This window comes from Anser anser (genome assembly GCF_964211835.1).
Source record: "Anser anser genome assembly, chromosome: 18".
NCBI classification, from domain to species: domain Eukaryota; kingdom Metazoa; phylum Chordata; class Aves; order Anseriformes; family Anatidae; genus Anser; species Anser anser.
The window spans coordinates 2,239,177-2,265,357 of NC_139739.1; the positions used below are offsets into that span (position 1 = coordinate 2,239,177).

Here is a 26,181-nt window from a genome sequence, read left to right on the forward strand (position 1 = left end):
CACTGAGTTTTGGAGTGGTAAATTAGTTTTTTATAGACTGTCATCCGGCAAAGTGACTTTTCCTCAGCTGATCAACTCTTGCTCCCTATGCAGAATAATCTTAACAAATGGGATTTAAGCACAGGGGTTTTTAATTAGTTTCATTTTATATGAGAGTGAAGAAAATCCTAAGTTTTTAACATTATTTTTGTCTGTGATGTGACTTACTCTGTTCATCTGTCTTTTAGTATGCCATAAGGGATGCAAAATACTTATTCCGGGAAACTTTTGAGATTCACATACTGCAGATTAGTCACTTCCCTGGTAACACTTAGTTGATCTTTATGGAAAAATGAGTGGCAACTTTTTTTTCCCACTTCTGGCTATGTAGGGAAAACCAAAAGCAGGGGAAATAGGCAGTGTGCGTGCCAAGCCACATGCCAAATTTAAACATGTGAAACATAGGCCTAGCGAGAAAGATTGGCTTCTTATGATGATTTCCCTTGTCTTGTTATAGACTGATGTAGAAGTATCTTAAATATATATAAAAATAAAAAATATATAATATATATATACTTAAACAAACAAAAACTGATAAAGCAAGGGAATTCCTTAGACTGTACTTCTTGTAAATTTGAATCAAAAGTAAAAAGTACATGTTCTTAATATCAAAAGTTTAAGCTTTAGAGGGCTAGATTGTTTTCAGGTAATTGTTGAGATCTTTGTGATTATTCTGGTTCTTTGAGTCAGCAAATTCCTCCATGTTCCCTTCGTCATGCAAGGCATCAAATTGCTACACAAGGCAGACTCGCAAAATCCACAGATTAGATTCATGTAAGTTTGAGCAGAAGAATCTGTGGGAGTCTGTGACTTTTCCTGTGTTTAATAATGGTTCCTATTCCATTTGGTTTTTGATGTTGTCGCAGTAAACCCAGGTACAGGCCATCTGTGTAGCTCTTATCAAAGCCAGAGCTGTGTTTGCAGCCCTGTGTGTTTAGAAAGCACTTTCAAAAAGTACTTGGGTTCAAGTGTTAGTGAAAATTCTGCTGTGATTCAGAAGTGGAGTGTTACTGGCGATGTGCCTGCCAAAACTTGCTGCTGATGTGAGACTTTTCATGCATCCGAAGGCATCCTGGGGTAGCAAGTCACCTCTTGACAGAACAGCCATTTTGGCTGCTGCCCTGAGTACCAAGATTTGCTCTTTCTGCATACAGAAACACCATCGTTCATGCTAGGTCAGTGATTAACTTTGCTGCCCGTGCAGGAGCAGTGCAAACAGTGTCTTGTGATGGTGACCCTCCCAAAAGCCCCTTAGTTTGGGGTAATAGAAAACTGCATGTGGAAGGGAATTTAATCCCTTTGGGAAGGACAGGGTACACCAGTGCTGCTGAATGGGTGATACGTGGATCCAGTGCATCTCGCCATGCTTCTGGAATTTGGTGTAAGAGTGCTAGGTGGTCAGCATCCCTTTGCTGTGTGATTTCAGCTCTCTGTATAAGGAATTCTCTACTTTAATACGTACTGACTCAAAGTGCTATATGCACCCTGAATTTCAGCCATAAATTTCACGTGAGATTGTTTCCAGAGCTGTTGAAGAAATGATAATGTTACCAGACCTGTCTGGGGAATCCCAGTATCCGCAGGAATTACTGGTGCTGACCAGGTGCTGCTTACTCTTTCCTGATGATATTCCCTTTGTAAACTTACTGTGATCCTAATGAAATTCTTACTGATGTTTGCTGAGATGGTGTGGGATGTTTAATCGTAGAATTCAAACAATTGCTATTGAGTGAATGGTTTCTCTTTTGCATTTTGCAGGAAGAAAAAAAGTTTACAAAGACTGTGCAAGGAAAGGTCCAGAGCAGTTACCATCACTCAGTTCAGGAAATTGGAGAGCTGCTGAAAAAGAGACTTGACACTATTAAAAAACTAAAGATTTGAGAGATCCTTGACAGACTCCACAGGGGAGTGACACCAGAGTCCCAGACAGAAGCAACATCCGATATACCATCACTTTAATCCAGAACTTCCTCATAATGCATGAAGGACTTAAAATCATAAAACAGTTTTTCTAGGTATTACAGATGTATTCAGCTGACTTAAATTATTGTATATAAACAAGAAGCAGGGACCCTTCTCGGGGTTTGACCACTTTTTATACATGTTCATAAGCATATTACAACAGGAGAAAATTTAACTTTCTTCCCTTTTGATCTCTAGAAGCAACTGGAGATGGTCTTTAGAAGCAGCAATAGAAATCCAGTGTAAAGTATATATCTCAAAGGAGTTGTATTTTCATCACCATACAGTGTTTATAATTTTTGTATGGTCCTTGCCTTAGAAATGCAGAATTCGTAGATGCCCGCATTCAGCCACCCCCAATGAAACGAGCCAGTTTTGGAGCTGCCTATTTTGTCCACAAGCTGCCTGGTCCTGCCGAATTCGGGGTGTTGGTCCAGCAGGGAGGTGCGAGGCCGTGCTGGGGGAACACCCCCTGCACGCAGCCATCCCGCATTGCCCAGCCCTCTGCTGTAGGGTGGGAGTGAGCACCTTGTGCTAAGGGCCGAGCGTGGAGCCAGCTGCTGGAGGAAAGGGGTGGGGTTGTGTTCAGAAAAACTGCAAAGCTGATGAGGAACAAACTTGGCCGTTAAGCTCTAGAAAAAGATGGGAATTAGTGTTTCAGGAAAAAAAAAAAAGACAAAACCAGAGACCGTGTATATAATAGGTGCAGTGAAGTCTGACACTGCGTTCTAATTTCATGTCAATTTAATGTAAAGCAGCAATCATCATGACTTCTAAAGAAGTGTATTTAGATTACTGAAACTTTAAGACTTAAATATTTTCATAGAAATTAAATCCTGTTGGCTTTGGTTTTAAGTTGGCAGAGGTAACTTTTGCTTCCGCTGTGGTATGAGGCTGAGAATACTTTTTATAACTGTATGCTTGCTTTTTGCCGTTGATCTTTGATTATTTGAGTACTAGCTCATTAGGCATTCTCTTAGAAAGTGCAATTGCATCATCTGCTCCTTCCGAATCTGCATTTCTGCTGTTTGTTTGTTCGTTTTTTCATTTTAAAGGAGCAATGCAGCCTAAAACTGGTAAGCAAAAAAGTACACGTTGCACCTACAATCCGAGGGACAGGTCGGACTTCAACAGATTCCTCATCTTCTGATCTAAAGCAGCTAGTAACTGAAGTCTATATTTAAAGTTCTAAGAGAGCTGACAATCCTACTTTTGTCATCTCTTCCGAATACGTTTTGTTAGAAATGCTAGAATGTTGATGAGAGTATTTTTTTAAAATAAATCCCCTGTGTAAAAAAAAAAAAAATCACATTGCTGCTCTTGCTGGATTTAGTTTTGCTTTTGCCCCATCCTGAAAGGGAAAGAAGGCTGCCTGCAGGTCGTCGAAATTGTAAGGGATGTCCTGATGGTTTAACTGCGATGTCTGGTAAGTGCTCTGGGCTGGAGGAATGCCAAAACGTGTTAAGTCTGTTTTAGAGTAATCCTTTTCCTGAACAAGCTGAACTGTCTTATACATTGTATAGAAATACCATTTTTGAAAGAAGGGTGTGTTCCTTAAATTAAAGCAAGACTGATGACTGACACTGATGCTTTGAAATGTGTAGGGTACGTGCTGAGATTATGCAACTTACAGAGAAGCACTGAGCCAGAAATCTGCACTGCCCGTTTTCGTTAAAGGAGACATTGCCATTGCTGATATTCCTGTCCCATCCCCTCCCCGTGGCAGTGCAAACGTAGGTAGGGCTTCTTGCAAACACCAGCACTGAACGCAGTTGGCACAGCATCCTCGTCCAGGGGCTGACTTACGCTGGAGTTTCCTTGCGCTGCTGCCGCGACAGGTTGAACTCGACCAGTTGTATCAATAAGCAACGGCGACAAAAGCGAAGCAGGGTTAACAAAACCAAGCCTTTAAAACCCTGTGGGCCGGAAAGCAGAACTTGCTTTAAAAAAAAAAAAAAAACGTTTTCTGCATCAGCTCCCTTAAAAGCAGAATTGAAACTGCTGGGGGGAGGTGAGGGAGGGGATGTGTGTTGCCTGAGATGACAGCAGGGCTCACCTCTCGCAGCGCTCGGCGGGGCTCAGCTCTGGTGGCTGCTCCCTCAGACCTTCCACAGGGCAGCACGGGGGGAATGCTGACTGCGTGTGTGTTGCCTGCTGTCCTGCTTCCAGGTCTGGCCACAGGTGAATGATAAACTTGTCAAATGCAACTTGGATTACTCAGTGTTTTATAAACCAGATGCCACCTCGTCACACGCTGTAACTCCTCTCTGGGAGGAGTCAGTGGGGGTGCAAAAATGACTGTGTACCGATTATCTGGGGGCTTGCTTGAGGGAGAGGGAGAATTTCTCTCTCCTTATAAATTGTGTACAGTTAAATATATTATATATTTCTTACAAAAGAGCATTTCCCTTCCAGAACGTGTCCCACTGGGACTTGGTAAGAAGTTCAAGCTATAAACCATTGCTGCTGTTCACCCTTTTCCACTCTTGGGGTTTGGTTTTTTGTTTGTTTTTGGTTTGGTTTTGATGATGAATTGAAAAACACTTAGAAAAAGCTACCAAGACTACTGTTTACAGACTGAAAAAAAATACTGCTTTTATACTACTGGGATCATGAGCCACGATCCTTTTACAGATTTCCTCACCTCTTCTTTGCTTTAAGTCGGTATCTAATGTAGATGAAGGTCAGAAATCTCTTACCCTGCTTTGTCTACATACCGAAGAAAATGTACAATGCCTGTTTGTGTTCCCCATCATTTTTGTACTTTTTATCAATTTTAACTGTTCGAGAGTTGCATTTATATTTTGCAATCATTGATAATCATGATGTTATTTTAACCGTTAGTAATCTTAAATGGGATTTTTTTGTTGTATCTGCAGCCTTATCTCAACTTTCTCTTCCTTGATTATTCATTGTAATTTATGACTGTAGAAGATACGTATGCCTCAGCCTTCTACGGACTTAAGTGACACAACTGCAAACGATCTGCTTTAAACTGGATGGGTTTATAATTTATATAAAAGTCAGTTTCGTTACGAATCAGTCTTGCTGCCTCTTTCATTTTTCCATCTGGCTGGTCGGGAAGTAACCGCAGCACTCATCTGCGCTCTTCTCCCTGTTAGCTTCTTGGTGAAGCCCCAGGTTGTGGCGCTGGGCGAGTGGGAAACCAAGTTACCTGGGCTGAACGAAGAGGAAAGCAGGGGGGAGAAAAATGCACCTTGCTTTCTGCTGCGTGCGGCTGGGGTTCAAAGCGCTGCCTGCTCGAGGGAGGAGGGGGGGGGGTCTTCATGGTTCCTCTGGGCCGTGCCCCGCTGTCGCTGCTGCTGAAGCTTTTTTTTTATCCTGCCTCTGGGTGAGAGCACGGGAAAGCACCGGGGCTCCCTTCAAAGCGCTGTAACCCCCCCGGGGCCGCTCAGGACCCGCTGCCGGCTGCCTGCACCCGACACCCCCCCCCACCCCCGTACCCCCGCTCCCCTCTTGGCAGCCCGGGGGCGGGGGGGGGGGGCCGGGCCCCGGTGGCGGCGGCGGGCGCTCCGCACGGCCACGTGACCGCCGCCCCACTCCCTCCGCTCTCCGCCATGGCTGCGGCGGCCGCCGCCGGCTCCCTGCTCCTCGGCTGCCTGCTGGGCCTGGCGCTGCCCGGCGGCCGCGCCCTGCACACCAAGGGCTCCGTGCCCCTCGACTCGCTCACCTTCTACAAGGTACCGCCGGGGGGGGGCTGCCGGGCCCGCAAGGGTCGGGGATTGGGAAAGGGGGGGGGGGGGGGGGTGGAAGGGGGCGAGACCGTGCGGGGAGAGCCGCGCTCCGGCCCCGAGCGCCGCGGGGGGCCCGGGGGAAGGAGCCGGGGTTGGGGGGCCGGGGAGCCGGGGGCGCGGAGAGGGGGCAGCCGGGGCAGAGCCGGCGCGGCGCGGGGCTCGCGGGGTGGCCGAGGATCCGGGCGCAGCCAATGGGAGAGCGGTAGTGGCGGCGGGTAGCCAATGGGAGAGCGGCAGAGGAGGCGGGCGGCCAATGGGAGCGCTCCAAGTGGAGCCGGGGCCGCGGGGAGGCTCAGCGCGGCCGGCGGCTCCGTGCGGGGTTCGGCGCCCGGCGGGGGTCGGCTCCCTGCGGGCGGAGCAGCGCCGCCGCCACCCGGCCCCTGCCCTGCTCCCCCCCGTGCCGGGGTCCCGCGGCGAGGCAGCTCCTCGGGGCCGCGGGCTGTCCCCGCTCTGAGCCATTTCCCTGGGGTTTGTGTGGATGGAGCAGGTGGGGCCGGGCTGCTGGCAGGCGGTTGCACGCTCGGTTGGGGGTCTTTATTTTTTTTTTTTTTTTCCCCAAAAAAATCGCTCTGATGAAAGTGTCTTCCAAGAGCCTGGAAGGGTTTTTAAGTCAGCGGTGACCAGTGCTGTGAGGGATGGCACAGCTGGGTGCTAGGGGGATGGAGAGGAGCCCATCGAAAGGGAGCCGTCGTATTGCAGGATCAACGCGGGCGCTTCTTTAGCAATGTGGGCAGGAGAGACAACGATCAGCTGAGCTGTTTAAAAAGCGTCTGCCCTAAACAAACTGCTCTGACACGAGCAAATAGCTCTTGCCACATGCCAGCAGCCCCCTCCTGATTTTTCTGCTGTGACAAACCATTTTTGGTGTTTTAAGGCTACTGCATTCTACAGCCCTTAGCTCCTTAGGAGGAGAATTTGAAGTAATTGGCAGCATGCTGCAAGAGGAGCTTTAAGAGACCAGCAGAAATGTCAAAGCTGTAACACATGCTGTGTTCACTTCTTACAAGGACAGTAAATAAGCTGTGAAATCAACAGGCCCTGAGCTGGAGGCTCGGGAAGTGTTGCAAGCAGCTGCTGTGTCCCTGCTTGAGCAGCACTCGCAGGGTGCTGCGTAGGTGGGGACCCGCGCTGCAAGCTGATTGTGTTCACTAGAGGAAAGATGTTGCAAAGTCTTCTCCTGGAGGGAGAACAGAGCCCAAACCAGGTGGCAGATTCACGTCCGAGCTCATTTAGCAGAGCGAAATTCAAAAGCAACGGCACAAGTGGAGAGGAATCGATTAAACACCAACCCCGTGTACTGAACCAGAACAACGTTTCCGCTCCTGCCTGTACCTCCTCTCTGAGCCGCGGTTCTCGTGCTGGGACGCTTCAGAATGGCCTTAGATTTGTCCTCTATCCTCCTAAAGTCCCACTGGAAGTCTTTTCACTGTCTTCCTTCCAAGGCGCTGATCAGGTTTACAATAAGCAAATCATGTATAATTAAAATCGTTATCAGATCCCCCGAACCTATCGTGTGCCGTCTTTATCATCTGCTATAGGGATACGTACATGCAGTTTTCGCTCACGCTGCAGTGAGTCACTTTTCAAAGGCTATAATTAAAAAATTTCCATCTCCCTCTGCACCTACTCGTTGCACAGGAAAATATGAAAAAGCTAAAACAACCTTAGGTGGCTTGTAGATTGCTCAAACCTGAAATTAAGTTTTGTCTTTTTTTTTTTTCTCCTCTCTTTCTTATTATTTTAGGTAATTCCGAAGCATAAGTTTGTCCTGGTGAAATTTGATACACAATATCCTTACGGCGAGAAACAAGATGAGTTCAAGAAGCTGGCGGAGAGCTCAGGCTCCAGTGAAGATCTTCTGGTGGCTGAAGTGGGAATATCAGGTGAGGAGCTCTGAACAGATTCGTACGCTACAGGTTGGTGGCGAGGAAGTAAAATCCGCTGCAGTTTCTGATCAAAATAGGCTCTGAGGTAATTCTGGTAGTGGGAGACGAGATTGGCACGGCGCTGTCAGACCGAAACACCAAAGTGTCCCCGCTCTGGCTGGTAGCAGAGCTCCGCCGTCGTGCCTCCTGCAGCGAGCGTGGGAGCGCTGCGCTCTGCTGTCGTCTGGTTAATGAAGCAAGTCAGCCCACGGCTCGAGTGGGTGCCACCCTCCTCATCCACAGCGCTTTTCTCCCTTCCTTTTTTTCTGTTTTTCCTGAAATAAACCTTTTCGTCCATTTTCAGGGAACAGACCTTACAGGAACTGGGTTTTAGCCATAAGCCTGGTCAAGCAAATCAAAGCGATATGATTAATTCATTGTAGCATTCATTACTGCTGCTAACTCATTACTGCTGACAAGGCTCAGAAAGCGGTTGTTGCACTGTGGCTGGCGCAAGTCAGTGTTCTTGTTGTTGACTTCATTGGGAAAGCAATGAGGAAAGGATCATTGCCACCTTACCTGTTCTTGCTTTGCAGGTAGAATTAAGGATTTAAGCCTCCAGAAATTGCCTAACTGGAAAGCTGAACCGCACTGGCATTGCTAAGCGCACGTTGATTTACCTAAGCAGCGTGGTTGACATCCCTTAAGTTATGGTTTTTGTCCTCAAAAATAAATGGAATTTATGTGAGAAGTAAAAACATCCTGTTGCTTGGAATGCTGTTGGAACTAAAATACAAGGGTGTGCTCTCTGCACATAGACCAGCAAAAAAAAAAATCCATTTAACTGTAATATGAAAGGATAGAACAAAACAAGAAAAAAACCACCATTAATTTCCCCTAATGATGGCTGGGTTTGTTCCTGGAGGTTTTGGCGATGTCTTGTGCTAACATAGTCAAAGACAAACATGATTAGAATCTTTTATTTTTCTTGGGAAAACCTAATGATGGTCTGCCTTGCCCAAATGATTTTCTGGAGTGGTTTTTTTTTTTTTTTTTCCAGCGTATGGCATTTCCTGGCAAAGAGGTTGTTAGGAATTGTTGAAACTCTGGAGACAAATATTTGTCAGTTTGTATACAAGAGAATCCTAAATTAATTTTTTCATTAGCTTAATATATTGTGTTTTCCTGTGTTTTGTTTTCTCCTGACAGATTACGGTGATAAATTGAACACTGAGCTGGGTGAAAAGTACAAGATGGATAAGGAAAAGTTCCCCATTTTTTACTTGTTCCAGGATGGTGACTTTGACAATCCTTTACCTTACACTGGCCAAATTAAAGCCGGGGCTATTCAGCGCTGGCTGAAGAGTAATGGTATCTATCTGGGGATGCCGGGCTGCCTGAAAGAATATGACATGCTGGCCAGCAAGTTTGTGAGTACCACTGAAAAATCAGAGCGGCAGTCCCTCCTGAAAAAGGGGCAACAAAGTTTAGAAAAAGCAAAAGAAACTGAGAAGAAGTCAGCTGAGCAATACTTGAAAATTATGAGCAAGATACTGGAGCAGGGAGAAGAGTTTGCTGCTAATGAAGTCGTCCGAATCACGAAACTGATCGAGAAGAACAAAATGAGTGATGGAAAAAAGGAGGAGCTCCAGAAAAGCCTCAATATCCTTGCTTCTTTCCTGAAGAAGAATAACGAAAAAGATGAGCTCTAATATGTTGGATAACTTTGTACAAGCTGTGAAACACTGTCGAGAGTCCTAACCAGTTCTCCTTATGCAAGAAAACTTCCCGCTGTCTTCAAGAGAGCAGCAGATTTCCTTCTGATATTGTCAGTTATAAAATCAAGACATTCCTTAAAAATACAGTATTCTAAATGTTGGAAAAATCACCTTAAAGCAAGCTCCCAGTATTGTGTAACGTTATTAAATAACAGTGTTAAAGTAGACAAAAAAAATAATACTAGATTGGCCTGAAGCACATTCCTGGTGTTTTTTACAGATGTTCCCTGGCAAACAAATAACAAAATTCAGTCTCACGTTCTATCTTACCTGTTTTAAAAGGTACAGACTTGATGCCCCTGTCCCCACCTTCCCCTGGTTTTAGTGCCCTGGGGTTTTATTCCCTTTACCCCTCATCCTACCTTTTGCCTTCCCAATAGGGCTTCTTATCCGAGTCTTGCTTTTCTTACCTGTTGTTGACCAAGAGACCCGGAGTTTCCTCTTTCTGCCATCTCCTCCAGCGGCTCCTGTCTCTGTTTGCCTTGGGCAGCAGCCAGCTGCTGGCGGGCGCGGTGAAGCCAGGTCCTCTGCTCTCAGAGCTTGCCCTGCATCTCCCGGCCGGAGCAGCCGTTTTCAGCAAGCGTCCTCCTGAACCCCGTTGCGATGTCCCGGCCGAGCGAGCGATGCGAGTGCGGCGCAAGGGCAGGTCGCCTCGAGGTGCTATCACAAGTAGACTCGCCGGTGCAAAAACGTGCTTTTTTTCAGAGGCTGATGAGGTAAATTCGGGTGAGCTTCCCCGTGAAAAGGACATCCGGCGCTGTGCTTTTTGCCCGTCCTTCCCGTCCAGTCTTCATCTTCTCGATTCGGAAGAGAGGGAGACAAATACAGACACTGAAGAGTTCCAAGCAGTAGTCAACGTGAACAAAATATCTTCTCCAGCCTGGTCCTCAGGAGCGAACAGCACTCAAACTAAAGCTTCAACAGCATTTGGCAGAGTTTTAAGTGTTTGAAAACGAGGTCTTGTGACAGGAAGCAAAAGTATTAATTCCTTAAAAGCCCCACCTGCTTTCATGGAGGTACCTAGCCCAGGGGATCAGGCAAGCGGGTGCTGCCCGCGCCCTGGGGAGCTCAGAGGGCTGCTGCGGGACGCTGCGCTGCTGGTCAGGGTCACGGGCTGAGAGGAACACCTGCTGTGCCTTCTGCCTCGAGGCCACGCTTCCAGCTGGGCGAAACTCATTTCGGAGGGAGCTTTGCTGCCTTTTGAATCTCGGGGTGGGTACAAGGAGCAGACGTTGCTGCAAGGTGAAATGTATTGAAAAATGCTGTAATAATAATAATAATAATAAACCGGTTCCAGTTAACAGCTGCCGTTTAAGCTGCTTTCTAGAGAAACTGCTGGTGATCTTTGGGGTCAGTGGGAAGGCAAATGCTGAGCAAGGGCCCCGAGCAGAGCGGGAGCGGGGGGAAGGCTCCTGAGGAGACCGCGGCGGCCGCCCCCGGCCCCTCAGCGCCGCCCGCCGCCCCTCTCAGCCGTTCCCGCCCACGGCCGCCCGCAGGTGGGCGCTCCGCGGCGCGGCAGCGTGGCGAAGCTAAGCAGGGTCGCCTCGGGTCGGCCGCTGGAGGGGTGGCGCCGCCAACACCTCCCGCTCCGGGAGCCCCGCGCCGTTACCGCGGCCGGAGCCGAAGCTCCCGCGGGGGTTGCGGGGCCCCCCATGCCGCCGCCGCCGCCCGCCCCCGTTTCGCTCCCCCCTCGGCCGGCCCCGAGCGCTGGGGGCCGGACCCGCGGGGCGGGCCGGGCGCGGTGTGGCCCCGGGGCGGAGCGCGGGCGGGGCGCGGAGCCCCGGGAGCGGCGAGGCGGCGGCGGCGGGCGTGGGTTCCCGGTGGGTGCCCGGTGGCTGCCCATGGCCCTCCCGGCGACATCGTCCCGGCTGGACGGGGGCTGGCAGGAGGTGAGCGAGCCCCGTCCCCTCCGTCCCCTCACGGTCGGGCCCCGTGGGCTCGGTCCCGGTCCCCCCGTGGGCTCCCCGTGGGCTCGGTCGTGGCCCCCGGGGGCTCCCCGCGGTCGTGGGGCCGTGGGGTGCCCGCAGGAGGTCCCTGACGGCGCTCCGTGTCCCCCAGGTGTACTCGGCTCTGCAGTGGATCCAGTTCACCATGGCCATGCTCAGGTAACCGGCTTCATGGAGGTGGTGGTGCCGCGACGGCTTTTTTTGGGGGGGAAAAAAAAAAAAGAAAAAAAAAAAGAAAAAAACCATAAAACTGCTCGTCCCGGCGAGCCCCCCGTGCCAACGTGGGCTTTGTTTTGTCAGCGTTACAGGTTCCAGCTCAATCATTGCCTACGCCGTCTTCCAGAATGCGGTGAGGTCCCCCGAGGTAAGGACTGCGCCTCCTCGGAGCCGCGGCGAGGAGCCGGGGCCGCGTGGGCCGCGGGCGCTGTGGTTAATTAAACCTTGTTTATTAGAGCCAGGAGGCAAAGGGCTGGCCAAGAGCCTGTGTCCGTGCTGACACACGTGTGAGGCTGACCTTGGGCTGTACCTGCGCGGGGAGGAGCAGGTCCCTTGGCGCCGTCCTGCAGCTCCCGCCGGCGTCCCGTGGATTTGGTTTTGGGGCTGGGGAGGTGCGCAGTGGGTGGGGATGCCCCCGTAGGAAATGCGCGCACAGGGGGTATGTCTTCGGGTATGTCCGAGGCTTTTTGACAGGCAGGCGTGCAGCTAAAACTGGTGCTTGGCAGAGGTGCTGCAAGGTTCAGACAAAACCAGACCGGTTTGTTGTGCTGAGCTCCGCAGGGAGGCCCTGAAAGATTCCCCTCGGCCGTGCACAGGAACAGTTAACATTGCTCCTGCAGCAGCGCCTGGCACATCCCAAGCGCATCACACGTGCAGGTCATGTGTGCAGGGAATCCAGCACATCTGGGATGCATCGGGCGTGCTGGTAATCACAGACCTCCAGCCCAAGCTTGCAGGGCTCTTGCTGTCCATGCACAGCCCGTCTGTCTGCCCGGGACTATTGGAGGCAGTGCGCAGAGCTGTGTGAAGCTGCGGTTCTTTGTCTGGGATTTGCAGACGTCTGGCAGCCCGGTCTGTGGACCACGCAGATAACAGGTTGCTGCTAAGAGCAGTGGGACGGTGAAGCTGGCAGCTATGTCATAACAAAGCTGTCTTTGTACTTCCCTTGCCTTCAATGTCCATCATACATCGTGGGTTTGATCTGCAGCCCACAGACCAGGGGATGCAGTAAATTATCCTCAGAGAAGGAAGTCATGCAGTCAGGCTAACACCGAGACTTTGCCGGTTGAAGCAGTGTGGGCTGGAGAACCCGCGTCCAGGTTTCCAGGGCAAATTTGCACTGCTTGCAGCGTGCAGGGCAGTTTTGCTCCCGGGTAGCCAGAGCTTCATGGAAACAGCACATCCAGAACAAGCTGCGGAGATCTCGCTGCATTCCCGGGAAGGAAGGAAAGCTGGGACTTCGCCTCGGTGCTGGGACGGACACCTTCCTGAGCTCGTGCTGCACAAGGTGCTTACCAGAAGTGGTCAAGAACCCTGTGCTCAAGATCCACAGACCACATCGCCTGCACCTGCACAGCACCAGGCCCGGTTCTCCCCTGGGGTCCTCCCCTCTGGTGCGGCGTGGAGCTGGGCTTGGCAGGGGTCCCGCTGTGACTCAGCAGCCTCAGCCCGTTGACTTCCATGGCTACAAGCCCGCATCACTTGGGAGCCCTTGTGCTATCAGTCATATGATGTGGCTGCGGCCCGGGAGCTGCGCTCTTGCTGTTTATGAGTTGCACATGGCTCTAAGTCGCAGATGGACCGTTCCTGCTCGAAGGAGTCCAGATGTTTCTGCTCAGATTATTGCAAATCTGGATAGGAAGGATGGATCCCAGCCAGAGTGACCCGTCGGCATCAGGCTTCCAGGCTGTTCTGCTGCCAGCGGGATCCATTGGTGGTGTTTCAAAAGCAGCAAAATCTTCAGTAACTTCCCCATTCTCTCGTCGCCACATTTCTGGTCCTGTGGGCAAATTTGTAAACAAAGGGGCTGGAAGAAATCCATATCAAAGCTTGCCACAAATAGTTTATTCCCCGTGTCATAAGACTCCAGAGTAAGAAATAAACAGCTCTGGAGGCTGGGAGGAGAAAAATATTATAAACACTTCCCCTCCTACCCCCAGCTGAGGAAATCAAATATTGCGTTCTTGAAACTTGCTTTCGGTCTCTACGGAGTCAATAAAACTTCAGCATGAGCTAAATCATTGAGAAGAGATGATGGCAAGCGATGAACACGGAATTTCCTCTGTCATGTCAACAGGTTCTCTGCAGGCAGATGTCCCTGGGCGATGACCAGGCAGAGCAAGATCAACAGCTGTGCTCCAGCCTGGCAGCTCCAGCCTGGCAGCTCCTCTGAATGATTACGTCTTTACATTCCCTTCCTCTATTTTATAAATACCGTTTGTTTCTTCTTTTCCCTTCTGTAAGAACCCTGCTGCCTTTTGCTTACGCCTGTGCCACCTACTTCACTCAGGTCCGTGCCAAAAGAGCTCCTCAGCCAGCAGTGGTGCTTCCCTCCAAGGACGCGTAGTGCTAGAGAAAGGGGTCTCGTGTTTGGGTGAGAAGGTTGCTGCTTTGCTTATTTGAGAGCTGCTCGGCCCTAACGTGCTGTGCTCGCAACCTGGAAGTGTCCCCAGCCTGTCGTGCCCCTGCCTGCTGGTGCTCCAGCTCTGCGCCACCGAGGAAAAGCCTGGATTTATCGCTGCTCAAAGAGACGTTCATAAATGCAATGATGTCCAGGCTAGCTCCAGAACTCAATGTGCTCTCGGCAGGCATTTACTTAAAGGACAATACTGGGGCAAATTTCACCCAAAGGCTCAGTTCCCTGAAAAAAAATCTCAAAATCGAGGCCTCCTGAAAAGTTTCTTTGCTGCACTGGCGTGTAAAATAGGTTCAGCCTTAGTCACCAGCTGAAATGCCACGAAACACACAGGAAAAATGCCCTTTTCAGGTTATTTCAGACCTGAAGGAGGGTTTGTGTTTCCCAGAAGTTTCTCTATCAATTGATTTCCTAGACAACATCGCTTCTCCCTGCACACCTGCCTCATTCTGCCAAGCCGTAGCACCGTAGGCCTTTGAAATCCCTTCTGTGAGGTTTGATGCTGCTCTTGGATCCGGGGGCATTGCTACGGCAGAGAGGGTGATTAGGGCAGGGTGTCGGCACGGAAGCAGATACAAGAGCAAGAACGAGCAGGGCTTTTCTCTGCCGGGATTGCCGCCCTGCCAGAAGTGACAGCACATCTAGGCAAGGGGGACAAGCCGCTGCTGTCGGCGGTCGCGGGGCGGGCTGTTGTGGGCACCGCCTGGACCTGCTGACCAATTTCGCTTTCCCCAGGTTCGCCCTCTTTTCTACCTGAGCCTCTCCGACCTGTTCCTGGGCATGTGCTGGCTCACCGGGGCGCTGCTCTATAGCACACCGACCTCCAAGCACGATCTCATCTGCTACAACCTGCAAGCCACGGGACAGGTGAGTAGCCTTGGCATCACAATTCACGATTTTGAGCCCATTACTGTACTTAGCCCCGCCCGTGATCAGAGCGTGGCCGTGGGGGGCTGTTTCCAGACGGGCTTTGGCAGAGGCTCCCTGTGTGAACTCAGCTTATCAGATCTCTTCGCCTCATTTGTACGACAGAGATAACAGTGCTTGGTTTTAGGTACGGCTGGCTCGCGAGGGGCAATAAGGAAGGCAAAGAGAGCATGGGATTTTGTGGTTGCAGTGTTTGGGTTACTTCTGCAAAGCGAGTAGATGGGGCTTTATCTATTTCCTGTTGGTCCCGCGCCAAAGATTATCTCTGTGCCTCCCATGCTGCAGCTTTCCTATTCCTCTTCGTGCTTCCTCCACCCTGGGCAGGAGCAGATGCGTTCTGCCATTCGCTTGGGCTCGGACTGACCACATTTCTCAGAGAGCCATGCCCTTCCTGGTCTCACTGACCTGGCCCTGTGCTCCCTCAAGTCCTGAGGATGTTCGGGGGCTGCTTTATCTGTGCCACCTCAGCCCCATGCCCCAGCGATTTCGGATGCTTTCCAGCACTTCGGGATGATTTCTGAGACTAATTGGAGTGGAATGAGGGAAATGCCGTTTTCCTGACGGTTTGCTCTTGTCTCACCAAGTTCCTGCTTCGACTTCAGGCCCTGCAAATCACTGCTCTTGAAAAGCTGCGGGGCACAGCTGAGCCGGGGCCGGGGCAGTGGTTTGTGAGCGGCGACCTCTGGCCTTAACAGTTTCCTTTTAAAGCGCCCACAAAAACGTGGCTGGGAAGAGCAAGTGGCCGTGGAAGTGCTCACACCGTGTGTGTCTGGGGACGGGTGCCTGCAGCCCGGCGTTATTTCACAGCTGTGTCTGGGTGAAGTTGTATTGTGATGGTGAGTAGAGCTTAGAGAGCAGCTGCTCCGCTTCTGGCTTCTCTCTGCTTTCTCAAGCTGTGCTGCTGGGGAAGCAGCGCAGTATGTTCACCGCAGGGTGATTTGGTTATCTGGGAATGAAGCAGAACGGTATCAAAGATGGCTCTTAGATGATGGTACAGGGGAAAGTGAGAACAGCTCGGGAGAGGCTTTTCAGAGCCTGAGAGCAGAAGGAGCCGGCAGGACCGAGGAGGTTGCAGAGGGGTTGTAAGAGATGTTTCCCTCGCAGCTTTGCCTGGGGGACAGCTCTTGAAGTTCGGTGCTGGAGTGAGTTTCTTATGGCCCGGAGGAGACAGACTGCAGTGCTGGAGGAGAAGCAGCTTGGATATAGACAACACAGCATCATTTCTCAGTGCAGACATGGAGAGCATGCTGCGACCTTGTGCACTTCTGGCTCTTTCCTGCTCTTGCTTTTCCAGCCTGTGTCCGAGCTTCTAAGGGAAGGGGCAATGCAGGAGCTTTATTTCCACGCTGGGAACAGCAGTGTGAGTAGGCAGAGCTGGCCCCAGGTGAATCCTTGCAGGACCTGCCTTTGTCCCAGCCCCACGGGGACGGTCAGGGTGCTGTGGGGCGGTGTGCGGGGTGCCTGCCCCCATCCCGAGCTCAGCCACGGGGACAGCCGAGCCGGCTTGTGTCTGGCAAGAGCTCTGGCTGCTGTTTGCTCTGGGAGAAATTAAAACAAACGGAGCACTTGCCATAGCAACAGGGCCCGCACGGCGCACGTGACGCGGCGCAGGACACCTCCTTGCTCAACCCAAGCAGTGCCCGTGTGTGGTGGGAACATCTCGTGCGTAAGTAGGAGCCAGCAACAGGTTTGACCAGCGCCTTCTGAAGAATATAAGTGATCTGTAACCAAAGGAAATGAACAAATGGCTCCCGGCCCTGTCCAGCCTGTGCGCAGAGAAGTCTTGCAAGGGTTGCGTTCCCGGGCGTCTCGTAAATTCACCTGGCTGGTTTGCACACAAACACCTAAAAGCTGTAAAACGCGCTGAGTGACAGGGGTGGGACAGGCTCAGCGCTGGTGTTTGCAGACCCACACCACGCTCCGTGTGGTTTGGTGGTCTCAAGGGATCGCCTTAGGATCGGGGCAGTGTTTTGGCTTATGCAAGCTGTTGATCATCACGTCGTCACCAAGGGCTGAAGCTACTGCCAGGGCAACTCCCCTAGCATCCGTACTGTGTCGTGAAGGAGGAGGTGGCTTTATTTCATGGACTTTTCCTGTTTTGGCCCCAGGCTCTTGGTTGAACTCATGCTATTAAATGTAAATAGTGCCTTCCGCCATCCCTTGCCTTTGCTCTTTCCTTCTCCCTGCTTTGCCTTTGCGTTGCGATGGTGAAGCCCAGAACAGAGATTGTGGTTATAATTGCACGGTTCCCCCACATTCTTCCAGTTCAGTTCCAGTGGCCTAATAATGTCCTGGCAAGCTCCGCTCACGCCGCTGAGCACAATGGGGAGCCACAGAAGTGTTATAATGAAGGGCTCTCGTGTCTCCCTTTATCTCCTCCGGGTGAGCGCTGCAGGACCGTCCGCAGCCCCCGAGGTGGGGCTCGGGGGAGCAGAACTCCCTGCTCCTCCTGCCCTTGGGCAGCTTCACAAGTGGTTTTGGGTTCCCTCTCCCAACAAAAAATGTAGCGCTGGCACTTTGTGAGCTCTCCGAGGCGGTTTGAAGTGCAAGAGAATGATCTTTGTGGGCTGCTTTGATGACCTTCTCTGGAAGTAATTGAAGAAGGGCAACAAACCCTCATTAAACCTCCTCTAATGAGCTGGGAAGTCACCGTAACGTTCGTGCTGCAGCGTTGCAGTCCCTCGGACTCAGCCTCTTGAGAACCAGCCAAGAGCGTTTGCACCCTCAGTGAAGGAGACCGAGTTTATTTAGTGACTTATTCCTGGACTTTGGTGATACCAGGCTGACAAACCTGGGCTCCTTGCTTCTTTGGCAGAGGGTAGCGACTCCACAGAAGAAATTCACTTGTCTAGCCCTTCCTCTTTGCCTTTGCCACTGAGGCATGTGTTTCCTGTAACAAGCCCAGCACACGCATATATATAGTAAGGTTAGGTGGCTCTGTTTGTACTTGGCTGCCTCAAGCAACCATGGCTGGGGATCCAGAAAAAAACGCAAGAAAGATTTCTTCTCTTTACAGGAGATTTTAGACATTTGGTTTTACCTCAAGCTGCAATTAAGGGCTGGAAAACTCGTTGTAGGAAACTGTTTTATAGCTTTTCTTTCCTCTTTTTTTTTTCCATGGAGGGAAAAGGATTCTTAGCATGTTAAGTCTGGCTCACTGTGCAATTGTTGTAGTCTCTGCCCCCGCTTTCCTCTTCGCGTATACTATTGTTTTCAATTTCCGTGAATTCACTGGGCAGTGAGCTCACCGCATGAGGAAAAAAAAATCTCATTGCCGTGTCTGTGTTGTGTTTTCCAGCGGATGAAGCGCAGAGCAGGTCGAAGTGCCTTTGAACCTTTTTGCGTTGTCAGAATTTGGGGCAAAAAATGACCCAAGTCACAAAGACGTGTATTTGTAAGAGTCCTCCTGTCCCTGATTTGGGGCCAAAGTGGAGCCCCCTTTGTGCAGGACGAGGCGAGCCCCCCTCCTCTGCCTGGCTCTTCCCAGGCTGTGTCCCTCTGCAGCCCAGCAGACGAGCACAGGGGCTCGGGAGGGCTGTGGGTGCACATCCATCCTGCACCGGCGCTGTGTGGGACTCGCACCTTCAGCAGCCCGCCACGCTGTTTAATACCCTGCCTTTGGCCCGTGGCTCATCAGCGATGAACCAAAGCTGCTGCAGGAGCTCTTGTTCGAGGCCTGAAATCCTGGCTGTTTGTGTTCCTCAGGTGTTCTACGTGGCCTCTTTTCTGTACACTGTCAACTACACCTGGCACCTGTACAGGGACCTGAAGATGAAATACAATCAGAACCTTAACAGGATGCCCCCCACGGTGAGTAGGACTGATGTACAGCAGCCGCTGGGGACCGAGACCTACCTGGGGGGTTCTGCTGGGGTTCGGGAGGTGCATACAAGGCAGCAGACCTTGCCACAGGGGTGCTGAAGGCCGGCTGGATGAATTGGCGTATCTTGCCGTGCCACTGAGGTCAGCAGAGTTACAGCTCGGGCTGCTCTGGGATCTCAGTGAAGGATTGGGCTTGAAAAGGCCAAAACAGGCAAAAGCAAACAGCAGCGCACATCTCAGAGCAGAGAAAGCTCAGGATCGGCGAAGTCCTCCCACAGCAGAGCAGTTTGCACCAGTCGAGTAGCTGGTTTGTTGCTGTCACTGCCTTCTGCCAGTGCATGGCAGAGCAATGACTCGCTAGGGGACAGGAAAGCAGGGGGAGCCTGGAGAGTCCGGAACTGAGAACTGGCAATTTCTGGCCTCCCCGGGTGTCGTACAGGCTTTGAGAGCACCAGCAGTGTACTGTAAGAGCTTGAGATGGGAGGTGTGACGGAAGGGAGCTAGTGATAAAAGGAGGGGTTGGCTCCATGAACAACAGGCGGTCCTGCCTTCATCGTCGCTGACCTTTACGAAAGCCCATCTGGGAGCCGGTGCGATCGCTGGGAACCGAGGAACAAGGACGTAGTGCTCAAAAAATACTCGTTGACTTACAGGCTAAACAAACACTTCACTTGCCATGTGATCAAAATCTCAGCCTGCAGTCGTTTCATTGCTCACACCTGGCTAAACAGTGAGGCACCGCCGCTGCTCTAACTGCAGTTCCTCCTGCTGTGTTACTGCAAGATAGCAGACTCTTCCCACTGAACACATCAGCCCCATCCCTGTATATAGCTTTTCTCTTCCCCAGACCTTTGCTGTGGGCAGCAAACCATGTCCCAGATCCTCCACGTCTCTGTGCAGGAGCAGCAGGCTGGGCAGATCGCTCTGTTTCAAGGGCTCTTGTCTGTAGGCTTTGGATCCGCTTGTAGGATTGGTTTCCTTCCTGACTCCCATTCGAAACGCAGCACCTACAGTAAGTTCCCCGACACTACAGCTGTATTGTCACGGCTGGTGTGTGGATGCCGGCTACCAGAGTATTTCCTGGTGAGCTGAGGCCAGGGCACTCCAGGCTGCCTGCATTTCTTCATCAGAACATGAAGTTTCTGAGAACAGGGTTGGGTTGAATGAACGGGCAGTGCAAAGAATGAGTAAGTTGCACCAGGGAGCTCACCAAGCGTCTGCTACTTGTCTGGCTCAAAGTGCCCTTCTCAGCCCTGCCTTTGAAGGGGAACACGTCAGCGAGCTGGTGGAGGTGTCCGTTGTTCCTTTGGCACATCAGCGCGCACTGAGCTTGGCGGTGTTAATTCAGAGCAAAGTGGGAAGAAGCATTTGTACTCGGTCTGGGGATTAACCAGCACCTGTAGGATCCAGAGCTGCTGAAGCACTCCCCGGGAGCTGGTTCCTGGGAGCCAGTGGCTGTACGGAAACGATCGTTTAATTAAGCTCTTTGGACTTTGCAGGTTGTAGATTATGCGAGTTACATTGGCCGAGTAGCAACGATCTTGTCCAGGTAAGATTCATTTCTGGCAGAACGGTGCCGGTTTGGTAAACTGCAGCGTCCTGATCCCTGCTTCCTGCTCGTTCTGGAGCAAATTTCACTAAAACCCGTGTTTGTCAGTTAGCTCATCAATGACAGCAGTGACCTAACAAACTCAGAGCAAGAGTCTTTGGATGTAAGGGCCTTTCTCCAGCCAAGTTAGTTATAACTGTATAAAATATATATATATATGTGTGTGTGTATATATATATATATATATATCTTTTTTCAGAAAGTGCTCCCTTTACTAATTGCCTATATGAGTGAAAGTGTGGAAGTTAGCAAAGCTGGTAAAATACTCCTCCAGAGCAGCATCAATAAAAACAATTTCCAAGTCCTCCGTACTGACGGGAGACAGAACAAGGAGTGTTTGGCTGGGGGCAGCATTGCAATGCAGTAACTGCGCTGTTGTCCTCTCTCCTCCCAGCCTGCTCCCTTTTCTTCTCATGGTGCCTGTGTTTTGCCTGGGCAACAACAGCAATTGCTACCAGAACTTCAGTCAGAAGCACGGGTAAGCTTCAGGCCTCTCTCTGAAAGAGCCTCACCACTTCTGAGGCACAGCAAGAGCTCGGTCAGTTTGCTTTCTCCCCGCAGATGTCTCCTGATGCACACAGATGTAGCTGTGCCCACCAGCGAGCCACTGACACTGAATGGCTCTGTTTGCCGTGTGATGCATTTCTATGGTGTGGGGGTCTTCCTCGTTTCCTTTCTGATCAGCTTCGTAGCCATTCTGGTAAGAAACGTAGTCCTTGCACGCTAGCGGTGTGAAAGATGAGAAGTTTTGCCCCTTCTCACCTTTACATGAGGTCACTTTGTGTGCATGTTCATCAGTCTCCCAAGTTTGCTTGGATGGTGCCATCGGCCAGGCAGTGTCAGGGGTGAACTGCGTGGTGCTGTTTCCCTTTTGGAAGGGGAAGGGGGAAGGGATAATTTCATTGTGCCACCATATAAATCCATCTGCAGCCCTGTGTTCTGTCAGCCCATCTCAGAAAGGATTTAGCAGGTAGAGGAGGCTTGGAGAATGGCAGCAGGGATCGCCTAGTGCACAGGCCAGCTCCTGTGCAAGAGAGCAAATGAATTAAGTGTCCTCAGTTCAGAACAGATCACGTGCAAAGCAACTGCTCTGCCCCCGGGAGTACCCTGTTGCACAGCATGAAAAGGTTTCGTAGATTGAAATGAGGATTTAGCTAAAAAACATGGGATACTCTGTCCTAGATAAACAAGCGAGATCAGAGCATGTGTCCAAAATTCAAGCAGTGATATATGCTTATTTTTTTTTTAGGTTGTACTCGTTCAAGCCCGAGGTCTGTACAAGAGGTTTGTAAACTCCACAGGATTCCTGGGAGACCAGCAGTGGGCGATGATAAAGATGGTGGAACAACGCGTGGTTTTCTACCCCATCGCTTTCTTCTGCTGTTGGGCCCCAGGTCAGCAAAGAACTGAGTTACTTTCACAATATTCTCGGGAGACGTAGTGCCTGGCAATGAAACTCAAAAGAGGTGGGGTTAAAGCAATACCCTTTTGACATTCCCTTTTCACAGCTGTCCTACTTGGAATTCTGAAGCTGGCGGTTTCAACAAGCAGCAAAATCTACATGGCTCTTCTCATTCTACAGGTAAAGTCTTCATCTGCAACCTCCTACGTTTTTTTTCTTTACCTTCTCTACTTGGAACTATCGTCTGTTAATGTTTGCCTGTTTCTAATCTCTGCTCAACAAAGTTTTTTTCTAGCTACAAACATGACTGCTGTATGAGCTTAAGTCAGATTTACGCTTTTGGCCGGCAAAGATCTTTGTTAGTTGCTATGTTTTTCACAGGCTTAAAAAGGTCTCAGTAACCAAAATCACAGCATCGTGGAGATCATAGCAAATAGGACTGGGAGGGATCCTCAGAATTCAGTTAGGTTTTTCACTTTCTGTGAAAGTCTCTAAGTGTAATTCCTTCCCAACACTTGCCCAGCTGCCTGGTGTGCCTGAGGCAGCATTTCGCAAAGATTATTAAAATAACCACGAGATTTCTGTATCGTATGGGGATGCAGATAGATAAAATGGTGCTGGAAGTGGGAGGCCTGACAAAATGTGCCAGGTTTGACAGCCTGGGAGGGAGCCTCGTGAGTGCTGTGCAGTGCTGGCTGACAAGACAGCCCTGATCTCTGCTGCTGTCTCTCCCAGGCACTGACAGCAGCTTCCCAGGGACTTCTGAACTGCATCGTGTACGGCTGGACGCAGCACGTCTTCCTCTCTCTCAAACGCAACGCCTGCCGCGACGTTGACACTCAGACTCCTCTCCTGCGCTCCCAGAAGAAGTTCTACGACAGCACGCTCCCCGCCAGCCCTCCAGACGCAGAGGTGTCCACGTCCACCCTGCTCTGATGCGTCCCTGCAGCGAAAGGAGAACAGGCAGCGTGCCAGCGGGGCCTCATCTCATTTCAGCAGTGTCAGCTAGAACTGGCAGCGGCTGTCGTGGTGTGCACCGTTGTCAGCAGCACAGGTAACCGTTGTGCTGGAAGAGCCTGAGCAGATCTGTCAGAAAAGCACTTTCAGTGAAGGTAGTTATTTATTTTACAAGATTTGTATGGACTTTAAAGGGATTCTTTAAACATGGTAAATCTTCTTCAGTGCTACAGAATTCCTCCTTATGGAAATCTCTCTAGAAATGCATTGAATTACGTACAACAGCTCAGAGATCTAGTACAGCTCCTTTGAGGGCAGATGCTCAAAGGATGTTTTAATTTTTTAACTGTTTGTCAGGTATTTGCCATTACAAGTTATCATTAAAGCAAAGGTGAATATTTTTAAATCTCTGACTTTTGATTCAATATAAAAACAAGAACGTGTACCCAGCTGATAGCCAACTGCATGGAATGAAAAGTTGTAAAGTAGCAGGAAAAAAACAGCACTCACTTCCATGCCTTGACTTTTCCCACATCTCCTTTCTGGTCTTCAGGCCAACTTCTGCCCAGCTACAATACTCAGAAAAGTGAGCTTCCCCAACCCAGCGGAGCATCTCTCATGAACCAGAGCAGGACTTTGCATGAATCTGTCTGTGCTCGGCTAGATGCTCAAGTGAATTACTCACTAAGGCCCCACCATTCTATAGAAAATAAAACAGGTTTTTAGCTACATTGAGAGGAAAACAACCCTATAACTTTTATGCTCTTTAAATTCTCATAGCTTCACTTTTCGGTTCCAACCCAAATTTATTTACATAGTTGGTAGTACAAGAGGAGGAAATACTCAAGTTTTGTGTAAGTAACTTTTATACAGTTTACACAGTTACATTGTGTAAAATACTTTGTACAGATCTCCTGGGACTAGCAGTCTGGTTTCAGAGATACCCACGGGGCCTGCAGTCCTTTCCGAAGCTCAGCTGATGGGTCTCCCACTGCTTTCATTCTTTTAAACATCGTCGTCATCTTCTTCCTTGTTCTGCTCCTCACCTTCAGGAGTCTCAGATACCTCTGTGGATGAACTTGTAGTGAAAAACGCAGCTATTACGTTTATGTATTTGATTGCAGCAATGAGGAGAGCGATCAGAACGATGGCAATGGGAACAGCGATCCCTATTGCAGTCCCAAAAGCTTTATTTTGGACAGCCTCTGCTGTGGAGATTATTAAGTGCGGTGGGGGGCCACTGTCCACGCTCCCTCCCAGGCCGTGGAACTGGCAGTAAGGGGGGGCCCAGCCAGCTTTGCAGTGGCAGTGTTCAAGGTTGTTGCAAACCCCTTTCCCCTGGCACAAAACGTTTGCATTGCACTTTGTTCTGACCACGGCATCTGTGCACGTCTTGTTAATACAGATCTTTTCTTGACCGCATTTGGTGCCATCAACTCCTCCTCCTATATCAGGTGTATCTACGCCAGCACGGTGGGCTGTGCCCCAGCACCAACCCTCAGACCCTGGCCTCTGAATGATGGTTTCAGACCCCTCCAGAAAGGGTATCCTCCTTACATTCACACACTGCAGCCTTCCGCACAGAGCATTTTGGGGTTTACATTCCACAAAAGCAACTTCATTCCCATCACCACCACAGTTGCCAAATCGATCCCCTTTCGTGTTCTGCTCTTTGAAGCAACTTTCTGGAGCACCCCGAGCTTCGTTCCCAAAGATTTTTCTGCATAGCTTGTCATAGGTTGCACATTTCCCACGGTAGCAGTAGCCATCGTCGCTGCATCGCGTCCCATCGTGCATGTACAGATCCTCTGGGCACCACTCGGAAGTCCCATTGCAATACTCAGGTAAGTCACACTCGTCCACCTCTGACCTGCACTTGTATCCTGCAGCACGAAAGTGGCATTTCTGACAACACTGCCCAACGGAGCAGACAGCCCCTGGCTTCAGCCTGCAATCGTGGTAGCAGCAGGGGTTACCTCGGCAGTGCTGCGGCCCCCCGCAGTCACACTGCTCTCCCTCATCTATCACCTTGTTGCCACAATGCTTAAAATAGAAAAATCTGTTGGGCTCGGGGATGTTGTTCAAGCATTCACCGTCCCCTCTGCTGAGCAGGTCTAAAAAGCTCTGAAGGCTGCAGTTGCTGAAAGCCGTGGCGCCATCGAGCGACTCGCCTGTCATGTAGCACTTGGTGGCTTTTCCACACACGCACTCTTTTTTGTCATGCTCCATCCCCAGATTGTGACCCAGCTCGTGAGTGAAAATAATCGAAAAGGTTACGAAATCTCTTCGTATGTGAGACACAATACCTGACTGATAACCGGGGTAGCAGATGCTACCTACGTAGGCCAGCCCAACGACGAGGCCGAAGTCTGTGTAAGTAAATAAATGTGCAATGTCATATTTCATCCTATTAGAAAGATCTATATTTCCCCAGTTATTAAAATCTCTAAGAACTTCTTGTATATCCAGGCTGTACCTGATTAAGTTGCCATGCGTCCAGATCTCCAGCCCAATCAGACAGATGCGAACCTTCAGAGGATAATAGTACGTTTCTGATAAATTGATTGTATCTGTAACCAGAAGCATCACAGAGGTTTCGTTGCTCCCTTGGAAAGAAAACAGCTGGTAGTCCACCACAATAAATATCTCGACATACCTGGTGTGCATCAGTCTCTGAGAAAAGTCTTGCTTCGTTGAAGGTATTTTAACACCCATCCAGCCCGGTTGCTTTTGGATCGCTTCAACAGTCAATCCACACGTCGAAGACTTGTCCTGGGTCATCTTTCGTCGATAGAGAAGGTGCTGGAAGGTCAGGGACCCCGGCACAGGTTCGATGCCGTAGCTCAGGTTCCCGATTTTCAGCCGTCCCCTCAGACCCGAGCAGGTGCTCAGCGCCACGAGGGAGCCGGGGCTGCCCTCCACGTAGCCCAGGTAGTAGCACTCCTCGGGGACGTGGGGCTGCTCCACCACCCTCCTCCCTCGGGGGCTGTAGGTGATGACCGGCAGGTTTTTCACCACAAGTCCCCTCGTCTGCGTGAGGTGGACGACGCGGTTCTCACCCTCCACCCTGATGACATAGGACACCTCTCCCGATGCTGCCCGGCCTACCACGGGGGACAGCTTTTTTGGCCGGATTACCTCATGCACAGCGTAGCCGGGTGGCAGGCGATGGCTGCCTGCCCCGGGGAGGAGAGGAGCCGCCAGCGCTGCCCAGACAGCCAGCCTGAGGAGCAGGGCTTTCGCCCGGCCGCCATGACCTGCCTGGAGCCACCTCACCACCACGGCCTTCAAAATGGAGGTCAGACACCTCGGTGAGGGCTCTGCCAACCCTCGCACAGCCATCTCGATCCTATCTCCCTTCAGGTGCTCAATTGGTGGCCGTGGCAGAGCTGGCGCCTCACAGCTGGTGCCCTGCAGCTGAGCCCCTCAGCGCTGCTCAAGAAGGTTCCGGAAAGGCCGCGGCCCTCCTGGCCGCCATGCCATGAGG

General features: G+C 50.8%; 4 protein-coding genes across 5 annotated transcripts in view; 3 read left to right on the plus strand and 1 right to left on the minus strand.

Annotated features, from left to right (window-relative positions):
• Positions 1 to 5,037, plus strand: part of NAA25 (N-alpha-acetyltransferase 25, NatB auxiliary subunit) — a 30,211-nt gene extending 25,174 nt beyond the window's left edge. The window contains exon 24 of the mRNA XM_083804195.1: positions 1,798 to 5,037. Coding sequence (XP_083660321.1) covers positions 1,798 to 1,920 — 123 coding nt within the window. The 3' untranslated portion in view covers positions 1,921 to 5,037. The remainder of the gene's footprint in view (positions 1 to 1,797) is intronic.
• Positions 5,038 to 5,503: 466 nt separating this feature from the next.
• Positions 5,504 to 10,700, plus strand: ERP29 (endoplasmic reticulum protein 29). Its single transcript, XM_083804250.1, has 3 exons — positions 5,504 to 5,702; positions 7,501 to 7,639; positions 8,831 to 10,700. The coding sequence occupies exons 1-3, from the start codon at positions 5,580 to 5,582 to the stop codon at positions 9,331 to 9,333; spliced, it is 765 nt and encodes a 254-aa protein (XP_083660376.1). The 5' UTR covers positions 5,504 to 5,579; the 3' UTR covers positions 9,334 to 10,700.
• A 212-nt stretch (positions 10,701 to 10,912) lies between these two features.
• TMEM116 (transmembrane protein 116) lies at positions 10,913 to 23,100 on the plus strand. Of its 2 annotated transcripts, XM_083804235.1 has the most exons (11): positions 10,913 to 11,288; positions 11,458 to 11,504; positions 11,646 to 11,709; positions 14,713 to 14,844; positions 18,610 to 18,714; positions 20,226 to 20,275; positions 20,730 to 20,813; positions 20,897 to 21,035; positions 21,585 to 21,729; positions 21,844 to 21,917; positions 22,473 to 23,100. In XM_083804235.1, the coding sequence occupies exons 1-11, from the start codon at positions 11,052 to 11,054 to the stop codon at positions 22,671 to 22,673; spliced, it is 1,278 nt and encodes a 425-aa protein (XP_083660361.1). In that variant the 5' UTR covers positions 10,913 to 11,051; the 3' UTR covers positions 22,674 to 23,100. The 2 variants fall into 2 exon arrangements, with proteins under 2 accessions (XP_083660361.1, XP_083660362.1); XM_083804236.1 differs by lacking the exon at positions 14,713 to 14,844.
• On the minus strand, positions 22,988 to 26,036 carry LOC310883582 (disintegrin and metalloproteinase domain-containing protein 20-like; the record flags this gene model as incomplete). The annotated part of the gene is made up of 1 exon (XM_083804201.1): positions 22,988 to 26,036. The coding sequence occupies one exon, from the start codon at positions 26,034 to 26,036 to the stop codon at positions 23,700 to 23,702; it is 2,337 nt and encodes a 778-aa protein (XP_083660327.1). The 3' UTR covers positions 22,988 to 23,699.
• Positions 26,037 to 26,181: the final 145 nt, after the last annotated feature.